This window comes from Sander vitreus, chromosome 2 (assembly GCF_031162955.1).
Source record: "Sander vitreus isolate 19-12246 chromosome 2, sanVit1, whole genome shotgun sequence".
NCBI classification, from domain to species: domain Eukaryota; kingdom Metazoa; phylum Chordata; class Actinopteri; order Perciformes; family Percidae; genus Sander; species Sander vitreus.
This window is the reverse complement of record NC_135856.1, coordinates 1,271,144-1,297,293: the sequence shown is the minus strand read 5'-3', so window position 1 is coordinate 1,297,293 and position 26,150 is coordinate 1,271,144. Positions and strand designations below refer to the sequence as shown.

The 26,150-nt window shown below is 41.0% G+C and overlaps 1 protein-coding gene across 2 annotated transcripts; it reads left to right on the top strand.

Moving 5' to 3' along the window:
• Positions 1 to 12: 12 nt before the first annotated feature.
• Positions 13 to 22,492, top strand: LOC144531673 (NLR family CARD domain-containing protein 3-like). Of its 2 annotated transcripts, none has more exons than XM_078271940.1 (9): positions 13 to 153; positions 13,151 to 13,436; positions 13,668 to 13,736; positions 14,589 to 16,446; positions 16,865 to 17,038; positions 17,211 to 17,384; positions 18,162 to 18,323; positions 18,518 to 18,564; positions 20,998 to 22,492. In XM_078271940.1, the coding sequence occupies exons 2-9, from the start codon at positions 13,163 to 13,165 to the stop codon at positions 21,552 to 21,554; spliced, it is 3,315 nt and encodes a 1,104-aa protein (XP_078128066.1). In that variant the 5' UTR covers positions 13 to 153; positions 13,151 to 13,162; the 3' UTR covers positions 21,555 to 22,492. The 2 variants fall into 2 exon arrangements, with proteins under 2 accessions (XP_078128066.1, XP_078128059.1); XM_078271933.1 differs by having other exon boundaries at positions 13,668 to 13,757.
• Positions 22,493 to 26,150: the final 3,658 nt, after the last annotated feature.

The window sequence follows — 26,150 nt, the reverse complement described above, 5'->3', positions numbered from 1 at the left end:
AGTGATAAACGTCACTTGACAGAAACCGAAACAGTAGAAACGTCAGCGGCAGGAGACTGTTTAGAGAATCTTTGGGTGTAGTTTTTCGGTCTTTAATGTGGACTAAAACGGGTCTAAATGTGCTGAAAGCTCGGAGAAGCTCGAGTCGAACAGGTAACAAAGTAGTTTAAGTAATGAATATCTTGGTAAAGATTGTGTGAACAACTTTGACATGAAGTTAGCTGACCGCTGATGTGTTGTTAGCAAAGTACTAGTTGAGAGGTAACGTCCCTCTAGCTTTACTGCTCAAAGTAACTAGTTACACTGTGTGATTTTTTTTTACTTAGTTTATTATAATTTACGGTAATTTTTCAGGATGTTTTGAGAGAGAGAGAGAGAGAGAGAGAGAGAGAGACAGAGAGAGACAGACAGAGAGAGACAGAGAGAGAGAGACAGAGAGAGAGAGAGAGAGACAGACAGAGAGAGACAGACAGAGAGAGACAGAGAGAGAGACAGACAGAGAGAGAGAGAGAGAGAGAGAGAGAGAGAGAGAGAGAGAGAGAGAGAGAGAGAGAGAGAGAGAGAGAGACAGAGAGAGAGAGACAGAGACAGAGAGAGAGAGAGAGAGAGACAGAGAGAGAGAGAGAGAGACAGAGAGAGAGAGAGAGAGAGAGACAGAGAGAGAGAGAGCAGAGAGAGAGAGAGACAGACAGAGAGAGACGAGAGAGAGCGAGAGAGAGAGAGAGAGAGAGAGAGAGAGAGAGACAGAGAGAGAGAGAGAGAGAGAGAGAGAGACAGAGAGAGAGACAGAGAGACAGAGAGAGAGAGAGATGTAAACCAGGTTAACATCTGTTTCTTTCTGTCTCTCTAACTTTCACATCTCAGATTATTTTCTCTCCCTCCAGACCAAAAGGTCAAAGTGTGTTTTTAATGTTGGATGTTGTGTTATCTTGTGTAATGACTGGAGTTATCTGACTGTTTGTGCCTCCTGTTCTACTTTGACTCAGTCAGTCTGCTCTCCAGCTCTGTGGAGATGGTGGGGGTAAAGTTCTCCATCTAGTGGACTGACAGCACAACTACAGCTCATCTGTGCTTTCTCTGCCTCACACATTTTTTATGTTTATATTATTTAACCTTAACCTTAAATTATTTATCCAGGTAAGTCGACTGAGAACAAATTCTCATTTGCAACAACGACCTGTCACATTCACACAGTTACACATTTATACCTGGAAGCTGCCCAGTACAACCACAGTCTGATCTGCTGGCCACTGAGCAGCTCCACTCGAGCTGTTGGGGTTAAAGGGTGATATCATTATTATATCTGGGCTGAAAATGGCCCAGGTGCTGTTCTATGCGCCCTAATACAACCTTGTGGAATGGCCCTATTTGGAACGAGAGCTTTTCTTCCAAATATGGTATGCTCATGAATATTTAGATGAGCTGCGCGCTGATTGGTTGAGCAAAGCACATACACACACACAGTGGAGACGAGACAGCAGGTCTCATATTTCAGACACTGCAAAGTTATACATTGTTTGTCTGCTATTTCATTACTAAATTCACAAAATTGATGGCTAATTGCAAATTTGGTAAGACGGTGTCGGACTTCAGGAGCAAATTTGCAATTAGCCATTAATTTTCGTAAAGCCACCATGTTTAACCATGGTTCCACCATGGTTACAGCTGCTGAAACATGGCTGATTAAATGTCACATTGTCCCCACAATCTTTTTCTTAAGTCTGCGTGATATGAGGGAAATATGCAACTACTTTGTTACACACATAGTTTGTTGAATAAGAAAGAATTTAAGTTATTTCCAATATTCTTTTATTTAACAAATTAAACGTTGAACTGAATACAAAAGGCATCAATAAAAAAAGAACTAATTCAATTTTAGAGTGCAGTTTTCTACTGATACTCTTTCAACTAACTCAAAAAATCCCTGAGTGTAATATCGCAGAGTGTAACAATGTTGTTGCTTTCATGTGTGACCACATATACTTTAACTATTCTATAGTTTGACTATTTATAGCAATACGCTTTTGCAAGGGCAATGGCATACAACCTACAACATTTAATCACCAATTAAATCATTCAATTAAATCATATAGTAAAGAGCTGAGACTCAAATCAATAGCTATCTAATTTAAAAGTAGGAAAGGGTAGAGTCTATTTGGCCAAAGTAACTCCACCCTTCCTGCTAAGAGACTGAGTCTCTGAATAAAAACCAAGGTCTGAATTTACTGTATACATTGGTTCCTCTTGTGAAAATGCGAGTAAAGTTCCTGAGTTCCTGGGAAGGTTCCTGTGGTAGGAACAGGCTACTTTTTAGAGAACTGAACTGTTTTGAAGTAAGACAGATTCAGTTGCAAAGCTGCAGCACCAGCAGTTTTAGACCTGCAGGTCTTCATGTTCAAACCTGTACCACCTAATTACAGATGAAAGATACACTGTGAAATTAATAATATTTCAGTTTTTATAATTAAAATCCACAGGAGGTTTAAGAAAACCACAAATGTTTTTAGCAGTGCTATCATTGTTACTCTAGAAATGACGATGTTGGTCCGTCTCACTCTCGACCTGTTGATCCACCCCTTTGGTCCAAACTGAAATATCTCAACAACTATTGGATGTATTGTCATAAGGACATTCATGTTCCCCACAGGATGAATCTTAATGACTTTGGTGATCCTCTGACATTTCCTTTACTGTCATCATGGAGTTGAGATTTGTGATTTTGAGTGAAATGTTTGATCAATTATTGGATGGACTGCCATGTCCCCCTTTAGGATGAATTGTAATAACTTTGGAGATCCCCTCAGTTTTCTTCTCTGGTCATGTCAGTATGCTAACATGCTGAGCTAACCCAGCAAACATTGAGATGTTGAATGCCCGTTGTTTGAACATCCAATCATGACTTCCTGTTATGGTTGAAACATAGTTTCAAAATCAAAATTGTTCTAAAATGGCCTTCTGCCAGAAAGTCAGCTGACGTAGCAGTGTTTCCTTTAGGATTTTTTTTACCGGTGGGGGCAGGTCTGTCCGAACAACAACCCCGCCCCCCCCCAACCCCAAAGTCCTTGTTGACAGGAAGTTGTGGTGAATAAATGGGTCTAACAACCAAATGACATTAAAGCAAGGGGGTAAGCGAGCGTCCACAAACCGTAGCTCCTATGGCGCCATTTTAATGCTAACAAGCACCCACCCGCCGTTAGCATTCCATTGACTCCCATTCATTTTGGCATCACTTTGACAGTGAATAACTTTACATCTTAAGCGTTTAAAGACTTTATTTGTCCATTGTTTATTTCTAAAGAAACACAACAATGTATAAAAGGCTCCATTACCTTGTATCTGATGTTATGGCTACATAGCAGACGTTTTTATAAAATTAGGCTAACGATTGTGTCATAACCACGCAACTTACTGTCGCATAGTAGAGGAATTACCGTACATTACAGGAGGAGCTCCTAGGCAGTTTGGACTTCCATCAGCTGTTTAAGTGTAATGACTAATGTTAACTATCATTTTAGTGATCAATAATGAGCCTGTGTCTATGTTATCTCCTTACATATACCTACGCTCTCCGTCTCTGCTAGATTGGGAATGATTGAGATTTCTCTTGGCACAGCTACCAGAAGACTTACAACTTTCAGACAGGTTGCTCACGTAGGCCTGCACGATTTTGGAAAAAACTTACATTGCGATATTTTTTTTCCCTGCGATATATATTGCGATATGAGAAAAAGACTAATTTTTACAAGAGGACATGAATAGCCCTATTTAGAAATACTAAGTCATTCTCAATTACTGGGGTGATTTTGTAGGGGAGTGCATCTACAAAGAAAATAAAAATGAAAAAGGAAATTTTCTTATGTGAACCAGTCTTTGTAATGCTTTACAAAAACCAAAGCAAGTAAGCGCTGTGATTACTCTTCTGAAGTGATTTTTGGAGAGGGAAATTAGGAAGAAATACACTGGTTGACTGACATGATTGTATTCACATAATATAAATCCAGGCTAAAGTGAATGATATTAATAATGCATGCATGTTGCTTCCTCTAAATTTCAGGTTGTGGTCGACTAGCGGGGCCTGCTTTGGTTGTTTGATAAATTGATTAAAATTGATCATGATTGTTGGTTTGCTGTGCATGCAGAGCCTGCATGTCACACTCTTTGAACAAACTGTGTATCCAAGAGCACTTAAATCAGTGTAAATTAAGTTATATCAGAAACAGACTGCTGTTGTAGATTAGTGTTACGTTCCCAGTGTCGCAGCTCCGAACCATAACGTTAATTGGGACAGACGCCTTGTTTCTTTAGGCTAACTATGTTAGCTTTAGCATGGCTGGTAGCAGCTTTCTGCGGTGAAAAATGGCCGGGAGATGTCGTGATTACGTTGCATTAATCAGGTGATTTAGTTTGTCTTTGGAGCGAACATAAAACTCTGACTACTGTAGTTTCACTACCCATGGAAAAGCATGTGTATCACTGTGTCAGCGGCAGCTGCCGCTTACCGTACTTTTCTACACACGGGAGAGCCTCACTTCCCATAACAACCCCCCCCCCCCCCGTCGGACTAACGTTACGTCACAGGACCACCTGTCTTAAAGGGGAAGGGTCGGCCGGTAACAATCATGGAAAAGGAGAATGGTGAAAGTTTACTTTTTTATCAAGCAGCAAAGAAGTTGTAGCGTCAACATCGCAACGTCCTGCGATGTGACTATCGCGCATGTGCACATCGCGATGTAGACGATGAAACAAAATATCGTGCAGCCCTATGCTCACGTCACATTTACGTCGTCTCTCTCAGTTGGAGGCTGCACAGTAACACTCAGCCGGAAAAGTGCTTCTAATAGCCTTCACTGGTCTCCGTCCAGAGCAACAGGATCTGTTGGTCCATTTCTATTTACTGTCTATGTATTGAAGGACCAATGTGTACAATTTAGGGGGATGTATTTGCAGAAATGGAAGATTACGGAAGTTATTATGTTTTCATTAGTGTACAATCTCCATAAACTAAGCCTGCATCTACAATAATACGTTTTTTTATTTTAGTATGAATGGGAGTGTCGCAATTTTGACTTTAAATTTAAATTCAATCGAAAGTATAGCTGCAAGCAGCAATGAGGGGGCCAAGCAGTACACTAGCAGGAATGGCGTTGCCATGGCATGAGCAAGCACTCACAGCAACTTTGATGGAAATTGGATAAAGAATGGCTGAGATATCAGCTCATTTACTGTGTTACAGTGCCCCTAGAGGCTTAATTACACCAATGTCCTTGTGCGTTCTCACAATCAAGTGCCAAGTCCCTGTACGAAGTTTGGCTTTAGTACATCAAAGCGTTGCTGAAATATTAGCTCACTTTCTTTATTACAGCACCCCTAGAGGCCAAATGACACCACTTTCCTTGCATATCCTCACAATCAGCTACCATGTCCCTGTACCAAGTTTGGACTTCATACATCAAAACGTTGCTGAGATATGAGCTCACTTCCTGTGACCATAGCACCCCCATAGTGGTCAAAGGTCACAAAATATATTTTACGTCCTTGGAATTGGGTCTTGAGTCATGTACAAAGTTCGGCTTCGATACATGAAAGCGTTGGTGAGATATAAGCCTACTTCCTGTGATTATAGCACCCACCTAGTGGTCAAAAAAAGACTCCAAATTGATTGTGCGTCCTCAGGATGCGGTCCAAAGTCCATGTACCAAATTTGGTTTTGATACGTGAAAACATTGCTGAGATATGAGCCTACTTCCTGTGATTATAGCGCTCCCCCTAGTGGTCAAAAGACTCCAAATGTATTGTGCGTCCTCAGGATGGGGTCCCAAGTCCATGTAACCAAGTTTGGTTTCGATACATGAAAGCGTTGCTGAGATATGAGCCTACTTCCTGTGATTATAGCGTCCCTATAGTGGTCAAAAGTCACCAAATTTCTTGAGCCTTCTCCTAATTTGGTCGTGAGTCCAAGTATTGAGATTGGTTTTGATACATGAAAGCCTCTCCGAGATTTAGCGGCTTCGTCGTCGATTTCGATTGGCTGTGACGGGCAAATGCTTGTAAATATCAATACGCAATGGAATAACTTTTGTGAGGCATGGTCTGAAGATCATCTCTGCCAAGTTTCGTGAAAATCTGACCAATTTTGTAACCTGTGAAAACTTTTTTGTGTTTTTGATCAAATCCAATAGGGTGGAAGGTCCAACATGGCGGATATTGACATCATGGGGTGTGTTGAGTTTGCTGTCATCCAAGGATTCCAACTATATCTCCATGTTCAAAATCGGGCATACAGTTCAAAAGTTAATCGCATGGATGCAACACCAAATTTGACCCATTGGTGGCGCTAGACTGCCTGTGGTGCAGACCTAAAACTTGGTAAAATGAATTATGGGACTGTCCCGAATCAATGTGCCAAATTTCACAACTTTTTACTGTACAGTTCTATGGGCTGCCATAGACTCCAATGGCAGAGGAAAGATGTGTAATAAGTAGAAAAGGTAGAATAACTAATGGTGCCTCACAGCTTCGCTGCTTGGCCCCCAATGAGTTTTTGATTTCGATTATCGAATTAAAAAGGATTGGCGATTCCCATAGTATTTCTCTCTCTACCACCGCCTACTTGCGTACACCCGAAAAAAAAGCAACAACACAGCCAGCATCTGCACCTTTCCAGACACCATGGCCACTGCCGGAGTTAGCAATGACGGTGTGTTCAGGTGCACCTTGTTAAACTCGTGGTCCATGTAGACTCTGAGAAACTCAAACTGTTGTTGTAAAGTACCATTCTGCCATTTAGTGGCTCTAATTGTGGCATTCCGTCCCTAAAAAGTTTAAATCAAAAATCTAATCATTGATTTGGAGAACCGTGACACCCATACGTCTGGACCGGCAGAAACGGAGCCCTTTAGAAAAAAATGAAGTAGAGACCCATGTTGGCTTCCTGATTGGGTCTTATTGGTCCCGCAGTGTCCTTCCCTGATTCGGCATGACCCTTTTACAGAAGAAAACAAACATCAGCCTTGACTACCGATGGTTTTCCTGATCTTGTTGCTGTTGCTAGCTACCCTGGAAATCCAGAGTTTTCGCGAGAGCACAATTTGATTTTGCTCAGCGAGTTACTCTGGCATTGAGTAATGCTGCTCATTAACTATGCCCTTGTAGCCGAGCTGCATCAATCACATCGGTGTATCTGATATAGGGCCAGAGGTGAGCTAAACAGATGACGACAGTTTAATCTACCAGTTAACCCCGCTGGTAGCTAAGCGTATGGGTTATCCAATTGCATGCAGTGAGATTTTCAAATGCACGCTTGGTGCCGCCCCTCGAGATGGGTGACTTTCGTTAATCGATGCCAGACCATTAGTCCTTTGGAATTTGGGTCTGGATTTCCAGGCTAGTTGCTAGCAGCTGTTATACAGATAACATCTGTATTTTATAATGCTGCTGCTGCTTACATGTGCAAGAGAGAAGATATTATTTGAGCAATTTGCAATAATTCCTGTATCCAGTGGCATAACTGCTTCAGTTTCAAAATGCAGATCACAGCAACCGGAACCGGAAGGTAATGCAGTGTGAGAGTGTAGAGGGAGAGAAGACAGACGGAGGAAAACAGTATTATTTCGAGAAAAATGTTGTACTAGTTGCTTAGTTTTTCGTTTCTTATTAGCCCCCTGGTAGCCTTTAGTCTCTAGAAAGAGCCAGCATCTACGCAAATCTACATACCTGTGCGTGGAGGACCGCACATTTTCTACGAGTAGTAAACATTAGCTTCAGGCTAACGCCAGCGCCATGGCTACCTCCACACCTAGCAGTCCCCATTTCCCCACAGGATTTCCTCGTTGCTTCAAAATTCAAACAAAGAAATTTCTGACCTTGGGGAAGAAGTTCATCGGCTCTCAGAGGACTTAAAAACCAAAGATGCCTTGTTAACAGCCTATCTGGACGTTGCTCAAAATCAATCGCTCCAAATCACAACTCTCTCGGCGGCTTTCCAGGATACCGCGCTTTGGGACCCATCCGCCTGCCCACATCCATCCTCTTGCTCGACACCGACCATCAGGCCATCCTGGACTAAAGTGGTTTGCGGCCGAAAGAGAGCCTCGGGTAGGGCTCCATCGCCTCCTGCCCTCAGCCTCTCCAGTCGCTTCGATGCCCTGTCAAAGCCGAATGTTCCCCCGGTAACGGCCAATGTGGTTACCCAGGTTCGCCCCACTTCAAAGCCGACTGACCAGCTTTTGGCACGGGAGAGGACCGTTGCCTCGTGGCGAAAACTTCTGAGGGATGCGGTAGTCAGACGGTCCGATGGCATCCCTTGCCAAACGTTCCTCAAAAACAATCTCCCCCACCGAATGGTCTTTCCTTTTCTTTTCCTTGTCCATCTGAAACCGACACTGCCTGTTTTGTTCCTGCCACCGGCCATTCACGCCCCCGCACTCCTCGTCCGCCCTTCCCCCCAACCGCAATAATTATGGGTGACTCCATCACCCGGGATATACGTTTTTTTTTAATGCTGCCACACACTGCTCTCCTGGAGCCAAAGTTGCAGACATCCTGGCTAAAGCTGTGGACCTGATACCCTCACTCCCGACCTCTATTAAATGCATCGTGGTCCATTGTGGACATAACGACATGTCCTATCAGCAGAGTGAGCACACAAAGAAAGACTTTGGTACTCTCATTGAAGCTTTAAAAAGCACTGGGAAGAAGATTTTTTATTTCGGGCCCACTTCCATCTCGAGGTTGCGGAGTATGTCTTTTTAGCAGACTATTCACTCTCAACACCTGGCTCCAGCATACATGCAACATCCACAAGATTTTGGTATTGACAATTTTAATCTGTTTTGGTAAAAGTGGCTCCCTGTTCAGCAGGGACGGGATTCATCCCAATAGACGGGGCAGCCAGATGCTATGTGAGAATCTGCGGCACGCCGTGCAGACCAAGACCTGGGTGCAGACCCAGACCTTAGATTGACTGTCTGCACCCTGTAAACACACGCACAAGCGCACTTCCCAGTCTCACTCTCCCATAAGCTCTCACTCCTTTACAAATAACTCTGCTAACCCACAGACCAGCTATATCATTCCAGTAAGAATCAGTAATATCAGTAATCACAGGTACAGCGCTACACGCTCCTCTGTGCTTCCTTTGGAGCAGCCACCCATTCATAATCCCATAACTACGGTGTCTGTCCCCCGACTGAGATCGGTAAAATCAAACGTAAACCAACAAGATGCTATACTCAACAACCTAATTGGAATTAAAACAACCACTGCAACAATAGAACAGAATAGGAGAATCAAATGTGGACTATTAAATATTAGATGTCTGTCTTCTAAAGCAATATTGGTAAACGATTTGATATCAGACAATCAAATTGATCTATTCTGTCTTACTGAAACATGGCTGGAATTATATTTGTTGTTGTTTACCGAGCGCCAGGCCCGTATTCTGAATTTTTATCTGAATTCTGAGTTTTTGTCAAGTGTAGTCCTAAAATCAGAAAAAATAATTATTGTAGGTGATTTTAATATTCATGTGGACGTTGACAGCAATAGCCTTAGTACTGCCTTCAACTCACTACTAGATTCAATTGGTTTCAGTCAGAGTGTGCATAAGGCCACGCACTGTTTTAACCACACCCTCGACCTTCTGCTGTCATATGGCATCAAAATTGAAGATTTGATAGTATTTCCACAGAATTCCTTATTATCAGACCATTTTTTAATAACTTTTGAATTCTTACTACCCGACTATACGAAATTAAATAAAACTTTCTACACTAGATGCCTATCTGACAGTGCTATAGCTAAATTTAAGGAAAATATTCCAACAGCATTTAACTCAATGTCATGCTTTAATATAACAGAGGAGCTTTATGTTAACTTTAGTCCCTCCCAAATTGATAATTTTGTAGACGGTGCTACGGCCTGCCTACGGACGAATTTAGACTCTGTTGCTCCCCTCAAAAAGAAGATGATGAAGCAAAGGAAACTAGCACCTTGGTATAACTCCCAAACTCGCAAATTAAAACAAATCTCATGAAAACTTGAAAGTAAATGGCGTTCCTCCAAATTGGAAGAATCTCGTTTAGTTTGGCAAGACAGTATGAACACATATAGGAAGGCCCTCAGAAATGCCAGATCAGACTATTACTCATCATTGATAGAAGAAAATAAGAACAACCCAAGGTTTCTTTCAGCACTGTAGCCAGGCTGATAGATGGTCACAGCTCTACTGAGCCATCTATTCCCCTAGCTCTTAGTAGTGATGACTTCATGAGTTTCTTTAATGATAAAATTATAACAATTAGGGATGGAATTCATCACCTTTTGCCCTTAACTTCTAATGGTTCACCTTTGAATGCAGGAGTGCTAGAAAGAACGACAGGACCTGACATAGACTGCTTTTTTCCTATAGACCTTCAACAATTAATGCTAAAGGTCTCTTCAGCAAAGCCATCTACCTGTCTATTAGACCCCATCCCAACGAGGCTACTTAAAGAAGCGTTATCTGTGGTTAACACATCGTTACTAAATATGATCAATATGTCTTTATTAACAGGTTATGTACCGCAGTCATTTAAAGTAGCTGTGATAAAACCTCTTCTGAAAAAACTCACCCTCGATCTTGAGGTCTTAGCCAACTATAGACCTATATCTAACCTTCCCTTTCTCTCCAAGATCCTTGAGAAAGTAATTGCTAATCAGTTATGTGACTTTTTACATAGGAATAGTCTATTTGAGGACTTTCAGTCAGGATTTAGAAAGCATCATAGCACAGAGACGGCACTGGTGAAAATTACTAACGACCTTATAATTGCTGCTGACAAAGGACTTGTCTCCATACTTGTCTTATTAGATCTTAGTGCTGCATTCGACACTATTGACCATACCATCCTGGTACAGAGACTGGAACATTTAGTTGGCATTAAAGGAATCGCACTAAGCTGGTTTAAGTCCTATTTCTCTGATCAATCTCAATTTGTCAATATCAACGATAAATCCTCCAAGTACACTAAAGTTAACCATGGCGTTCCTCAAGGCTTGGACAATTCTTTTCTCCTTGTATATGCTTCCTCTAGGCAATATTATTAGGAAACACTCAATTAACTTTCACTGTTATGCGGATGACACCCAATTATACTTATCAATCAAGCCAGACGAGACCAGTCAGTTAGCCAAACTTCAAGTATGCATTAGAGATATCAAATCATGGATGACCTACAATTGATTTCATCTTTATCCCAAGATATAATTACTCTAGATGGCATTGCCATGGCCTCCAGCACTACTGTCAGAAATCTAGGAGTTATTTTTGATCAGGATATATCCTTTAACGCCCACTTAAAACAAACCTCTAGAACAGCCTTTTTTCACCTTCGTAACATTGCCAAAATTAGGAACATCCTGTCTCAAAACGATGCTGAAAAACTAGTCCATGCATTTGTTACTTCCAGGCTGGACTATTGTAATTCCCTATTATCAGGATGCCCAAATAAAAGTCTTAGGACTCTCCAGCTGATCCAGAATGCTGCAGCGCGTGTTCTAACAAGAACTAAGAGGGGAGATCATATTTCTCCTGTGTTGGCTTCTCTGCATTGGCTTCCTGTAAAATCCAGGATTGAATTTAAAAGAGTTACTTGTGGTTCCTAGAGTGTCTAAAAGTAGAATGGGAGCCAGAGCATTTAGCTATCAGGCTTCTCTCTTGTGGAACCAGCTCCCAGTCTGGGTTCGGGGGGCAGACACCGTCACCACCTTTAAGAGTAAACTTAAAACTCTCCTCTTCGATAAAGCTTATAGTTAGGGAGTGAGGAGTTGCAGCGTTTCGCCTAGACCGGCGAGAGAAGGTGTGTAGCCACAGTAATGGCGCACCCCCACCTTATCTCTGCTTCTTCCCATAGAAAGCTTACATATACTTAGGGAGTAATGAGTTGCAGCGTTAGCCTAGACCGGCGGGGGAAGGTGTGTAGCCACAATCACCGAACACAGCCTCCCTATCTCCCCTTCTCTTATGCGGTTATAATTCTAGACTACTGGGGTACCTCCTTGGACACACTGAGCTTCTCTCTCCTCTCTCTTTCCATCTGTGTGTATTCGTGTCACAGAAATGCTTGTTACTAACATAGCTCCGGGGAGCTTATTCCCCGGAGTCCTTATGTTCTTTTTCCGCCCAGCGTCATCATCTTGGATCATGATGGCACCTACATCATGGTGGCAGCTGTCACCGTGGTCCTGCCCTACGCCCTGCTGTGCCCTATTACACCCTGCTACGCACTGCAATGCTCGGCTTCGACTTGCTATGTCCGGCCAACGCCCTGCCACGCTCTATTACGCCCTGCTGTGCTCTACGACATCATGAACTATTATAACTATTAATATCTTTATTGTGACTATTATTGCCATTGTTCATCATAGCCCCAACCGGCACCCTCAGACACCGCCTACCAAGAGCCTGGGTCTGTCTGAGGTTTCTTCCTAAAAGGGAGTTTTTCCTTGCCACTGTCGCACTTACGCAATGCATGCTCTTGGGGGAATCACTGGAATTGTTGGGTCCTTGTAAATTATAGAGTGTGGTCTAGACCTACTCTACCTGTAAAGTGTCCTGAGATCATTCCTGTTACGATTTGACACTATAATTAAAATTGAATTAAATTGAATTGAAAATTGAATAACCAACTTACACTGTGTTTCATGTGGATGAGGCATAAGAATCATTTTGTTTTCGTTAGAATGAGCCCTTCATATATATATATATATATATATATATATATATATATATATATATATATATATATATGTATATGTGTTTCTAATCTACAGTAGCCCAGAATGGACAAACCAAAAACTGGCTCTAGAGAGGGCCTTATGATTTTCACATTGAAGGAAAGACCACTGTAGGTTTCACTACATGCTTGGAAAAGGGAGGTGTAAGGTGTCAGTTGGTCGCAATCTGCAACCTCACCACTAGATGGCACTAAATCCTACACACTGGACCTTTAAGTCCAGCCCACAGAGCAACAGCAGGAGCTCTAACTGGTCAGACTCTGCACATAAATCCCACCAACACAGCTCCTGTGTCGACCAGTCAGAACTCCTGTGGCTGCTCTGAGACATTTGTGTTACAGTTTTACTTCAGTTTGACAGAACTGTCTGATTTTAGCAGGAAACCACAATGACGGCAGTGGACCTTTTGAACACTCTGGAGGATTTAAAAGAAGATGAATTTAAGCAATTCAAATGGTATCTGCAGCAGCAAGACCTCCTGGAAGGCTACCAAAGCATCAAAGCGTCCAAGCTGGAGGAGGCAGTAAGGCGAGACACAGTGGATGTGATGGTTAAAACCTTTCATCTTCATGGAGCTCTGAAGGTGACCAAGAAGGTTTTAGAGAAGATCAACAGGAATGATCTAGTGCAGAGTCTGCCAGACACCAGCTCAGGACCAGAAGGTCAGTCAGTCGTTTTAATATGTATTTTCAGTCAGAAAGACTGGGGAATGAAGTGTGCTTTTGCATCACAGTGACACACCGTATGTAATGGGTTGACTGACTGAGAAGTATTTGCCTGTCTTTTAATTTAATTTAATTGTAAGAGTACATCCTTTTCTGGTGAGTGCTGTTGCTGTTTATGACCGTAATTCATCAATGATAATTTAAATGTTACTATGCATTTCCACACAGAGTCAGTGGATGTCAGTGATGTTGGAGAGACTTCAGAGAACAGAGGAACTCCCTCCTCTCAGATCAAAGGTAAAGCTGCTGTATTCTCTGGTAAGTATGGAAGCCCTGAGAGACAAAGTGGTAGTTTAAAGTTTGAAAAAACTTAAGTCCAAGTAAGTTAGGGACTCCATTATAACTGAGTGAAAGCAAAGATAGGAGAACTTGCTAAGCTATATCCCAAGAAGCATCAAATTATCTGCAGGTCAACAAGTGTTAAATTCAGTTCCCTCTGGACTAAATCTTCTTAATACAGCATTTTCATATCAGTTCGATAGAAAGAGGAGCATTTGTATTTTTAACAGTACTGAAAATGATACCATGGGAATTTCTAAATACTCTGGTATACCATAACACTGTGATACCGCCGAAGCCTAATTCAAACCATTCAAAGCATTATTTTAACATTTTCAAATTGCTTTGTCTCACCACAGTGTTAGTAGGTAGGAGTCCAGGCCATATGTTGGCAGCATATATGACCCCCACTGCAATGAGACAAGGCCGGTTGAAAATCAGCAACGTACCCCTTACTGATTCCCAAAACAAGAGTAAATTAAATAGAAAGTGTGCACTTCTGGGCATGTAATAGATAATGAGAGCACATATATGAACAGAAGGAGAGAGTAAAACTGATTTAACAGGACTTTAATTTGTGGCATTTTAACCAGTGACTGTCTGCAATGCCAGCAGTTGGTCAATGGTCACAAGTGCAGCGCTGTGGTTGTACTGGGCAGCTACCTGTCGTAAATTTTTAAACTCAAATACAGTCCACATACAACTTGTTCCACCACAATGTTCCGTTGCAGGTGTTTACTGATGCTTGTGAGAACAGAGGCATAACGCCTAATTCTATGTTGTTGTTGTTTTTCTATTCATGTCATACAGATGGAATTGTTCCAGTACCAGAGCCACAACACATCTCATTTTACCAAGACGGTCTTCAAACACACCTTCAGGATGGGTATATGTATGCACAAGAGGGGTGGACACAGAAGAAGGATGAACAACCTCTAGATGATGTGTACACACATCTGTACATCAAAGCTACTGGTGGCGTACACATCAACACACAGCATGAGGTCGTGGAGATTGAGGCGGTGAAGTCAGCACATACAGAGAAACCAATTGAACCTTGTGACATGTTCAAACACGCCTCTGGGAGATACAGACCCATAAGAACAGTGCTGACCAATGGAATCGCAGGAATTGGAAAAACATTTCTTGTGCACAAGTTTGTGTTGGACTGGGCTGAGGGAAGAGCCAATCAAGATGTGCATCTCGTTTTCCCCTTTACCTTCCGGGAGCTGAATTTAAAGAAGGGGGAAAAGTGGTGTTTGGCAGAGCTCATTCATGAATGTATCACAGAGACCAAAGACATCAAAGAAGAATCTCTCAATCACATCTTTACAGCTCTGCAGTCATCAGGAAACACCAACTATGACAAGAGTGAATTCAAACTTCTGTTTGTTTTGGATGGACTGGATGAGAGCCGCCTTGATCTGGACTGCTCCACCAATAAAAACCAGACAGTTAAAATTGATGTTACAGCGCCGACCTCAGTGGACGAGCTGCTGACGAACCTGATCAAGAAGAAACTGCTTCCCTCTGCTCGCATCTGGATAACCACACGACCTGCAGCAGCCAATCAGATCCATTCTGATTTTGTAGACCTCATGACAGAAGTCAGAGGGTTCACCGACACACAGAAAGAGGTGTACTTCAGAAAGAGATTCACAGATCAGAAGCAGGCTGGCAGAATCATCTTCCACATCAAGACATCACGAAGCCTCAACATCATGTGCCACATCCCAGTCTTCTGCTGGATCACTGCTACAGTTCTGGAGGAGGTGATGAAAACCAGAGAGGGAGGAGAACTGCCCAAGACCCTGACTGAGATGTACGCAGAATTCCTGGTGTTTCAGATTCATCAGACAAAAGAGAAGTATGACCCAGAACAGTGCATTCAGTGCATTGAGTCATTAGCAAAACTGGCTTACCAACAGTTGGAAAAGGGCAACCTGATCTTCTATGAGAAAGATCTAGAAGAGAGTGGCATTGACGTCAGTGGAGCCTCGGTGTGCTCAGGAGTGTTCACAGAGATCTTCAAAGAGCAACGTGGGAGGAAGAATGGTAAAGAAAAGATGTTTAGCTTCATCCATCTGACTGTTCAGGAGTTTCTGGCTGCTTTACATGTAGAGAGCGCAGTCATTAACAGTAACAAGAATGTGATGTTTGGGCAAAGTATCTTCAAAAAAATGTGGAAATTCTTCAGCAGAACATCTAGGACCGATGTCCACAGTTTTGCTATTGACAAGGCCTTACATAGTCCAAAAGGACACCTGGACTTGTTCCTCCGATTCCTCCTGGGTCTTTCCCTGCAGAGCAATCAGATTGTCCTTGAAGACCTGCTGACACAGACAGGAACTAGCCAAGGGACCAATCAGGAAACAGTCAAGTACATCAAGAAGAAGATCAGTGAGAATCTGTCTGCAGAGAGAAGCATCAATCTGTTCCACTGTCTGAATGAACTGAATGATTGTTCTCTAGTGGAGGAGATGCAACAGTACCTGAGTTCAGGAAGTCTCTCCACAGATAAACTGTCTCCTGCTCAGTGGTCAGCTCTGGGCTTCATCTTACTGTCATCAGAAAATGATCTGGACGTGTTTGACATGAAGAAATACTCTGCTTCAGAGGATGTTCTTCTGAGGCTGCTGCCAGTGGTCAAAGCCTCCAAAAAAGCTTTGTAAGTGCACCAATTACTGAAGATACTGTATGAGATGTGTATGGTTGTTCTCAACTAATGAATGTCTGGATCAACTGATAGTCTTAAGATTCAGTCAACAAATTGATTAATTGAAAAACCTGCAAATTGTTTCTTCAGTTTCATTATATCTCCATTGGTTACTGCAGCCAAATGGAGAAAAAACAAATATCTCACTTTGTAGTTCATTTAAGGCTGAAATTAATTTTGTGTGAATGATTGGGATCCAACTTTTTTTTATTCCATTACTATCTGGCTGATTCCAGTAATATACACACTACAAGACAAAACATTTGTTGTTTGAATCATTACCTCAGTAAGGACAACCTTAGCAATGTGATGTTTTACATTATCTGTGACATAAACCGTAAGTTTATCTTCATCACAAACTCTTCTTCAGGCTGAGTAGCTGTAATCTCTCAGAGAGAAGCTGTGAATATATGTCCTCAGTTCTCAGCTCAGAGTCCTCTAGTCTGAGAGAGCTGGACCTGAGTAACAACGAACTGAAGGATTCAGGAGTGAAGCTGCTCTCTGTTGGACTAAAGAGTCCACAGTGTACACTGGAGACTCTCAGGTAAGGAATAATAAACCTGTAAAAGATTAATCGGATCTGTCACATGTTGTCATTTTTCATCAGTCAGTTAAACACTTCTCTTTCATGAAAGTAGTGCCTATCTAAATATAAGTGTAAGTTATATAAAATATACATAAAAATGTTTTCACATATGGTCTGTACATATTTTTAGGCTGAGTAGCTGTAATCTGTCAGAGGGAAGCTGTGAAGATCTGTCCTCAGTTCTCAGCTTAGAGTCCTCTAGTCTGAGAGAGCTGGACCTGAGTAACAACGACCTGAAGGATTCAGGAGTGAAGCTGCTCTCTGCTGGACTGGAGAGTCAACACTGTAAACTGGAGACTCTCAGGTCAGGTATCAGCATTTGTTAAACAAAAAACATTTAAATGTTGCTTGATATAAAAGTTGAAAGTTGTCTATAAAAACGATACCCAACATCTTTCAGCTACGTGTCTTGTATTTACGACCCACAACTGTTTTGATTTAGTTTCACTGCTCTCATCAGCACCTTCTTCAGCAGCAGCAGGAATCTCTTTCAATTCAATTTTATTTATAGTAACAAATTATAACAAGAGTTATCTCAAGACACTTTACAGATAGAGTAGGTCTAGACCACACTGTAGAATTGACAAAGACCCAACAATTCCAGTAATTCCCCAAAGAGCAAGCATTTAGTGCGACAGTGACGAGGAAAAACTCCATCCAACAAGCTCCGTTAAACTCACTGTTTACTGCATGCCCAGCAGCCAACAGAAAACAGACACAGTAAAGGACTAGCTGGTAAAGAAAGTGTAACATCTTGCAGCTAAAGAGCCTGATATGTTACTAAAGAGTTTGTGGAGACTTCGCCCTTTGTTTAACCTCAGAACTCTGTATGATACTCTGTGATTTGGTCACGTTGCATGTCTGCTGTCTGCAGTACTAGGTAAAGAAAGTACTAGGGCTACGCCAACTTATAATATTTGCACAGATTCTGCCGCTCTATTTGTCTCTTTACTCTACCCACTGTGCTGAATTTGGGTCACTGCAGAATTAGGCAACATTAAATTAAATATATTGTGTGTGTGTGTGTGTGTGTGTGTGTGTGTGTGTGTGTGTGTGTGTGCGCGTGCGTGTGTGTCTTTAGTCTGTCAGGCTGTCTGATCACAGAGAAAGGCTGTACTTCTCTGGCCTTCAACCCCTCCCATCTGAGGAAGCTGGACCTGAGCTACAATCATCCAGGAAACTCAGGAGTGAAGCTGCTGTCTGCTAGACTGAAGGATCCACACTGGAGACTGGACACTCTCAGGCATGAACAGACAAATTGTCACACACTGTTTCTGTGTCCCACTGACAAGCTGAGGACTATGGGTTCATAGCGTGTACCAGCAGCACTGCTGATAATGTTGATGTTCAGCAGTTACCTGGGATGCTTTATACATTTTGAAGATGATTTATGAGGAAGCTTCTGAAGGGTCATTCTGACTTTGTTTCTTCCTCCAGACTGGAACATGGTGGAGAGCAGAGGCTGAAACCTGGTCTGAGGAAGTGTGAGTGTGCTTTCACTTTGATTCATGAAAACAAGGAGCACATGTTGAAATAGGATTGGTATTGTGTTAGTGTTGTCACTTTGTTAAAACTCTTCACACAGGCAGCCAAATAGAAGTCTGTGTGGACCAAACTGTGAATCATTTTCATTGCCTTTACACAAAATGCATTCAATGACCAAATATTCCAAAATACATGAACTCTTCTCTCATTTAGACTCCACCACTAGCAGAACACGTTATATTGGCAGCACATTGTTCAAATGCTAACAAAACTAAATCAAAACTGTTAAAACACATTCAAAACAAAATGATTGAACATTCTGTGCATTTCTGCAGTAACCAGTTTTTCCCCTACCATTGTTTTGGGGGGTGGCCCGCCCCATTAGTCAATATAGTTCAGTAGCCTAAATACATATGTTTTACTGTTATTTATTTCAGGGTACTTTATTTTACCTGTAACGTTAATATTTATTTCCCTATTTGCACGTTATATTTAAATTAAGTTTGGTTATCTTACAGACTCAGACTAAAAGCAACTAGCTAGCCTCCCTGGCATAGTGCATCAAACCATATCACTATCTGCCAAAGGATAGATAGATAGATAGATAGATAGATAGATAGATAGATAGATAGATAGATAGATATCGGCAGATCCGTCTGATACCCAGCTAATGTTAGCCAGTCCCTCCAGGATTTCGCAGCCTTTTTTTGAGATTGTTGCGGCCCAAAATGCCTGATTTCACGGGAGCTTTTGTAAAAAATTGCGATAAAAGTTGCAATGTCTTTTGTATGTTTGTTGCAATGAAGTTGCGGGAGACAGTGAAAGTTGCAAAAAAGTTGCGATTTTTTTTTTTGTATAGTTCTTTAAAAATAAAAAGGAAACTTGTTTTGGGGAGAATAAAATTACTCTGGGCTGCGTTTTCCTAGTAACCTTACCAAAAAGGCTCAGGATGCTGTAAATGTTGGTATAATATGAAAATGGCTGGTGGATTTAAAACAAAAAATAATAATTTATTGAATCAATTAAATTTGAACATATCTGTCAGTGGCTTGATGATTTTTACATTGTTAGTTATTTTCCTATGCTGGCCTGGGCTGGGACACACATTCATATGGTTTGATAAAGTACTGACTTTAACTTATCATTGCACTTACAATAACGAGCGTAGCTGTCCTCAATTTAGGTTATTGTGTCGTCTCATCTCCTTTTTCTCCTGCATCCACCATGTGTGTGTTTGTGTGTGTGCAAGCGTCAGTCGCGGGGGGTACGGAGCAGTAGCCCCGCCCGCTGCAGAGAGCCAACAGCCAGGATGGAAACGGCAGCAACTTCAGCGACTTTTAAATCGTTAAAGTCTACATTGATGTTAAAATGTATCGGACGGTCTGAAATGTTTTGCACGGTCTTTCGCTGTACGTTTTGTTGGTAAATGAGTCACACACACGTCTCGTCTTCATATCAAAAACAAGGAAATGATCAACCTGTTCTCACTCCTGATTGGTCATTGGCTCTTAATTGGCGCGATCGCGAAATCCTGGAGGGACTGGTTAGCTAGTGCAGGTCACACTAGCTTCGCACACAGACCAGAATCAGTCAGCACCGGGGACCCGGGTCACAACCTTTGATCACAATGGGCTGATGGCTAGCTAACTGCTACTTGAAGAAAACGGCAGCAGCTAATATTAGACCCAGTACCGGAGGTCTGATCCCCGTGGTCTGATCCCGAACCGCCTGTGACTCTCCACCTGATCAGCAAACTCAACGGCAGTGATTAGGCCTACTGATTTCAGTATTTTTTTTTAAAATACTTTCCACCACTCTGATTTCTTAAGATTTTTTATGTTATAGAGGAGACTTTTATCAGTCTAGATCAGTTAAAAGAGGTTCTGTTGCAATTTGTGTGGGGTCATGATGCATAATGCCGGTACTAAGAGTTGGAGGGAGGCAGGGAGAGGGAACTAAATAAATGTGACATTTTGAAATAAAAGTCCGCTCAAGCATCATCAGAGTAGGGTTCTATGTTAGCCTGTGCTGAAAGCAACACTGGTACACTGGCGCTGTTGCATTGGAAATGATAACATCCGATCTCTGAATATGAATATATGTATATATATATATATATATATACATATATATATATATATAATCTGAATATGAAAAATCAGCCCTTTTTTTGTTTCTGTTAACTAGTGATTTTATCTTTTGTTATATGAAATAGAAAATGAAAATCAAAGCATATTTTAAATTTCTCTCATCCCTTTTTGACCATGAAAAGGAAAAAACTCCTTGTATTTAAATTTCAAATTTTGTATTTTAAAACGAAAATCAAATAACTGTTTTTAGTTTTTGAATACCTGTTTATGAAATGAAAATTGAATGACCAAAAGATACACTGACCTAGATTATAAACTGCTGCTGTGTTTTCTCTCCATCAGATTCCTGTGAACTCACACTGGACACAAACACAGTGAACAGAAACCTCAAACTGTCTGACAACAACCAGAAGGTGACACGTGTGAATGAGGATCAGCCATATCCTGATCATCCAGAGAGGTTTGACTACTGGTGGCAGCTTCTGTGCAGAGATGGTCTGATGGGTCGCTGTTACTGGGAGGTTGAGAGGAGAGGAGGGGTTCATATATCAGTGAGTTACAGAGGAAACAGGAGAGGATACAGTGAAGACTGCAGGTTTGGATATAATGATCATTCCTGGAGTCTGTTCTGCTCTGATGGTGGTTACTCTGTCTGTCACAATAAAAGAGAAACACACCTCAACTCCTACCCTGTCTCCAACAGAGTAGCAGTGTATGTGGACTGTCCTACTGGCTCTCTGTCCTTCTACACAGTCTCCTCTGACTCACTGATCCACCTCCACACCTTCAACACCACATTCACTGAACCTCTTTATCCAGGGTTTGGGTTAGGGTTAAGGTTTAGGATTGGGTTTAGGTTTGGGTCACATGGTTCCTCAGTGTCTCTGTGTTCTCTGTAGGACGGAGAGTCTCCTGTGCACAGAAACACTCACACTGCTGACAAACCTCTGACAAAAACAAATCTCTTTGTAAATTATACCAGCAAAACATTACAAGAAATCAATGAATGTAAAGAATAGCTCACTCCATGTCAATGGTTTGAAATACCTTTACAGTGTAAATATGTTTTCAATCAAGTTTTCGGAGCATTTCTGGGAAACATTTTATTACATTTATTTGACACTTTAGTTACTTTGCAGATTCAGCTTATTAATTAAAAACAATCAACAAATAAATAAAGCATGTATTATTATGGACAACGATCAAATGTATTGGTGAAATTCACATGCTGCCAAGCAGGTTATGAAGTCATTAAAATGAGCTCCACTGTAATACTGTTTGTGATCACAATGGCCCTCATTTATCAACCTAGCGCAGATATGAGCGCAGAAATCATCTTACGACAGACTTCACGTGTGATTCATAAAACGTTTGTATCACACCAATCAGAGCGTAAGAATGGTCGTACTTTGATAAATGCAGCGGCTGGAAATGATCTTAATTTAAATTTCACGTATATATATATATACATATATATATATATATATATATATATATATATATATATATATATATATTCTCGCTTTTGAGGGCTCGCCCCTACAATTTACAACATGGTGAGACGTAATCCGGCTGAGAAGCGGAACTTTTCAGAGGTGGAGATTGAAACCCTGATGTCTCAGGTTCATTTACACTTACGTGTGTACTATTTGGCAGCCTGAAAACTGGTATTAAAGGCTGTAGAAAGAATGCGGAATGGAAAGAGATCACTGATGCAGCTCCATCACTACATTTATGGCACCCTGTTTTCCTGCACGATGTTGTGCAGAACCCCACAGGCTAAAACAATGTTGCAGACTTTTTCTGCTGTGTATAGTATGGACTGATTATATGCTGCACCGCTAAGTCAACACTGACTTGAAAACTTGCATCCTCGAAGTTTAAACTTTCCGCTCACGACCATATTGATAAATGCCGAGCTTTGCGTGGAAATGACCCTTATGCCTTATTTCTTCAGAAAGCTGCTCTCCATTGGTTTAGATGGTTTTGCTTCCAGCTGGCAGCCAATCAAAGTGTGAGCCTGCAGAGTGAACAGCAGGAGGCAGCAGATCCACAAATACTGTAATATTCTGCAACATTCAAAACGGAGAGAAACGCTGAAGACTTCAGATCAGATCAAGTGTCAGGTTAAAAAAATGTTGCAGAAAAAATGTTTGCGTCCTCTGCAGCTCTTTAAACTTTTAACTATATAAATAAAGGAAATGATGAGATGGCTTTCTGTCTGGCTCATTGAGCTTTTAATCTCATCTGATGTCTGTATTAAAAACACTGTGTAGCAAGAAAAATGATTTACAGTTTGAGTTTAATTTATTATTATTATTATTTTTATTATTTTTTATCATCATTTTGAAAATTAGATGAATGTTTTCTGTGATTCTGTAAATAAAGGCTTGTTAAATCACTTTTTATTCTGATTATAATGAATGTAATAAGTTGAATGTTTTTGATTCATGAATGAAGAGAAAGAAACATTGTACAGAAATTGAGTTTAAAACACTGGGCTACATTACAAAAGAAATGTAATAAACCATTGTCATTGTCTAATTATAAACTGCTGCTGTGTTTTTCTCTCCATCAGATTCCTGTGAACTCACACTGACACAAACACAGTGAACAGAAACCTCAAACTGTCTGACAACAACCAGAAGGTGACACGTGTGAATGAGGATCAGCCATATCCTGATCATCCAGAGAGGTTTGACTACTGGTGGCAGCTTCTGTGCAGAGATGGTCTGATGGGTCGCTGTTACTGGGAGGTTGAGAGGAGAGGAGGGGGTTCATATATCAGTGAGTTACAGAGGAAACAGGAGAGGATACAGTGAAGACTGCAGGTTTGGATATAATGATCATTCCTGGAGTCTGTTCTGCTCTGATGGTGGTTACTCTGTCTGTCACAATAAAAGAGAAACACACCTCAACTCCTACCCTGTCTCCAACAGAGTAGCAGTGTATGTGGACTGTCCTGCTGGCTCTCTGTCCTTCTACACAGTCTCCTCTGACTCACTGATCCACCTCCACACCTTCAACACCACATTCACTGAACCTCTTTATCCAGGGTTTGGGTTAGGGTTAAGGTTTAGGATTGGGTTTAGGTTTGGGTCACATGGTTCCTCAGTGTCTCTGTGTTCTCTGTAGGGACGGAGAGTCTCCTGTGCACAGAAACACTCACACTGCTGACAAACCTCTGACAAAAACAAATCTCTTTGTAAATTATACCAGCAAAACATTACAAGAAATCAATGAATGTAAAGAATAGCTCACTCCATGTCAATGGTTTGAAATACCTTTACAGTGTAAATATGTTTTCAATCAAGTTTTCGGAGCATTTCTGGGAAACATTTTATTACATTTATTTGACACTTTAGTTACTTTGCAGATTCAGCTTATTAATTAAAAACAATCAACAAATAAATAAAGCATGTATTATTATGGACAACGATCAAATGTATTGGTGAAATTCACATGCTGCCAAGCAGGTTATGAAGTCATTAAAATGAGCTCCACTGTAATACTGTTTGTGATCACAATGGCCCTCATTTATCAACCTAGCGCAGATATGAGCGCGAGAAATCATCTTACGACAGACTTCACGTGTGATTCATAAAACGTTTGTATCACACCAATCAGAGCGTAAGAATGGTCGTATCTCTTGATAAATGCAGCGGCTGGAAATGATCTTAATTTAAATTTCACGTATATATATATATATACATATATATATATATATATATATATATATATATATATATATATATATATTCTCGCTTTTGAGGGCTCGCCCCTACAATTTACAACATGGTGAGACGTAATCCGGCTGAGAAGCGGAACTTTTCAGAGGTGGAGATTGAAACCCTGATGTCTCAGGTTCATTTACACTTACGTGTGTACTATTTGGCAGCCTGAAAACTGGTATTAAAGGCTGTAGAAAGAATGCGGAATGGAAAGAGATCACTGATGCAGCTCCATCACTACATTTATGGCACCCTGTTTTCCTGCACGATGTTGTGCAGAACCCCACAGGCTAAAACAATGTTGCAGACTTTTTCTGCTGTGTATAGTATGGACTGATTATATGCTGCACCGCAAGTCAACACTGACTTGAAAACTTGCATCCTCGAGTTTAAACTTTCCGCTCACGACCATATTGATAAATGCCGAGCTTTGCGTGGAAATGACCTTATGCCTTATTTCTTCAGAAAGCTGCTCTCCATTGGTTTAGATGGTTTTGCTTCCAGCTGGCAGCCAATCAAAGTGTGAGCCTGCAGAGTGAACAGCAGGAGGCAGCAGATCCACAAATACTGTAATATTCTGCAACATTCAAAACGGAGAGAAACGCTGAAGACTTCAGATCAGATCAAGTGTCAGGTTAAAAAAATGTTGCAGAAAAATGTTTGCGTCCTCTGCAGCTCTTTAAACTTTTAACTATATAAATAAAGGAAATGATGAGATGGCTTTCTGTCTGGCTCATTGAGCTTTTAATCTCATCTGATGTCTGTATTAAAAACACTGTGTAGCAAGAAAAATGATTTACAGTTTGAGTTTAATTTATTATTATTATTATTTTTATTATTTTTATCATCATTTTGAAAATTAGATGAATGTTTTCTGTGATTCTGTAAATAAAGGCTTGTTAAATCACTTTTATTCTGATTATAATGAATGTAATAAGTTGAATGTTTTTGATTCATGAATGAAGAGAAAGAAACATTGTACAGAAATTGAGTTTAAAACACTGGGCTACATTACAAAAGAAATGTAATAAACCATTGTCATTGTCTACTTGGGAAGTTAGGTCTTCCAAAGTGTCCTGACCCAAATGGGAAAATTCTTCCCAAATATCCATCCCATTTTGGGATGCTTGGCATGGACTCACCCAATTTAGTAAAATACTAAAACGGTTGTTAAGTCTTTAGCTACACTTTTAAAGGTCATGAACCCAGATCTTCACTGAAATTTGGCTTAATGGGTATAAGGGTCCTGACGCAAATTCCATAGCAAAGAGTGCCCATACATACAGGTGCTGGTCATATAATTATAATATCATGAAAAAGTTGATTTATTTCAATATTTCCATTCAAAAAGTGAAACTTGTATAATGTATACATTCATTCCACACAGACTGATATATTTCAAGTGTTTATTTCTTTTACTTTTGATGATTATAACTGACAACTAATGAAAACCCCAAATTCAGTATCTCAGAAAATTAGAACATTACTTAAGACCAATACAAATAAAAGGATTTTTAGAAATGTTGGCCCACTGAAAAGTATGAACATGAAAAGTATGAGCATGTACAGCACTCAATACTTAGTTGGGGCTCCTTTTGCCTGAATGACTGCAGCAATGCGGCGTGGCATGGAGTCGATCAGTCTGTGGCACTGCTCAGGTGTTATGAGAGCCCAGGTTGCTCTGATAGTGGCCTTCAGCTCTTTTGCATTGTTGGGTCTGGCGTATCGCATCTTCCTCTTCACAATACCCCATAGATTTTCTAT

Coding starts and splice junctions, on each gene's coding strand:
- LOC144531673 (XM_078271933.1), top strand. CDS start 13,163: ATGACGGCAGTGGACCTTTTGAACACTCTGGAGGATTTAAAAGAAGAT. Junction 17,385..18,161: donor TGTAAACTGGAGACTCTCAG/GTCAGGTATCAG, acceptor GTGTGTCTTTAG/TCTGTCAGGCTGTCTGATCA. Junction 18,324..18,517: donor TGGAGACTGGACACTCTCAG/GCATGAACAGAC, acceptor TTCTTCCTCCAG/ACTGGAACATGGTGGAGAGC.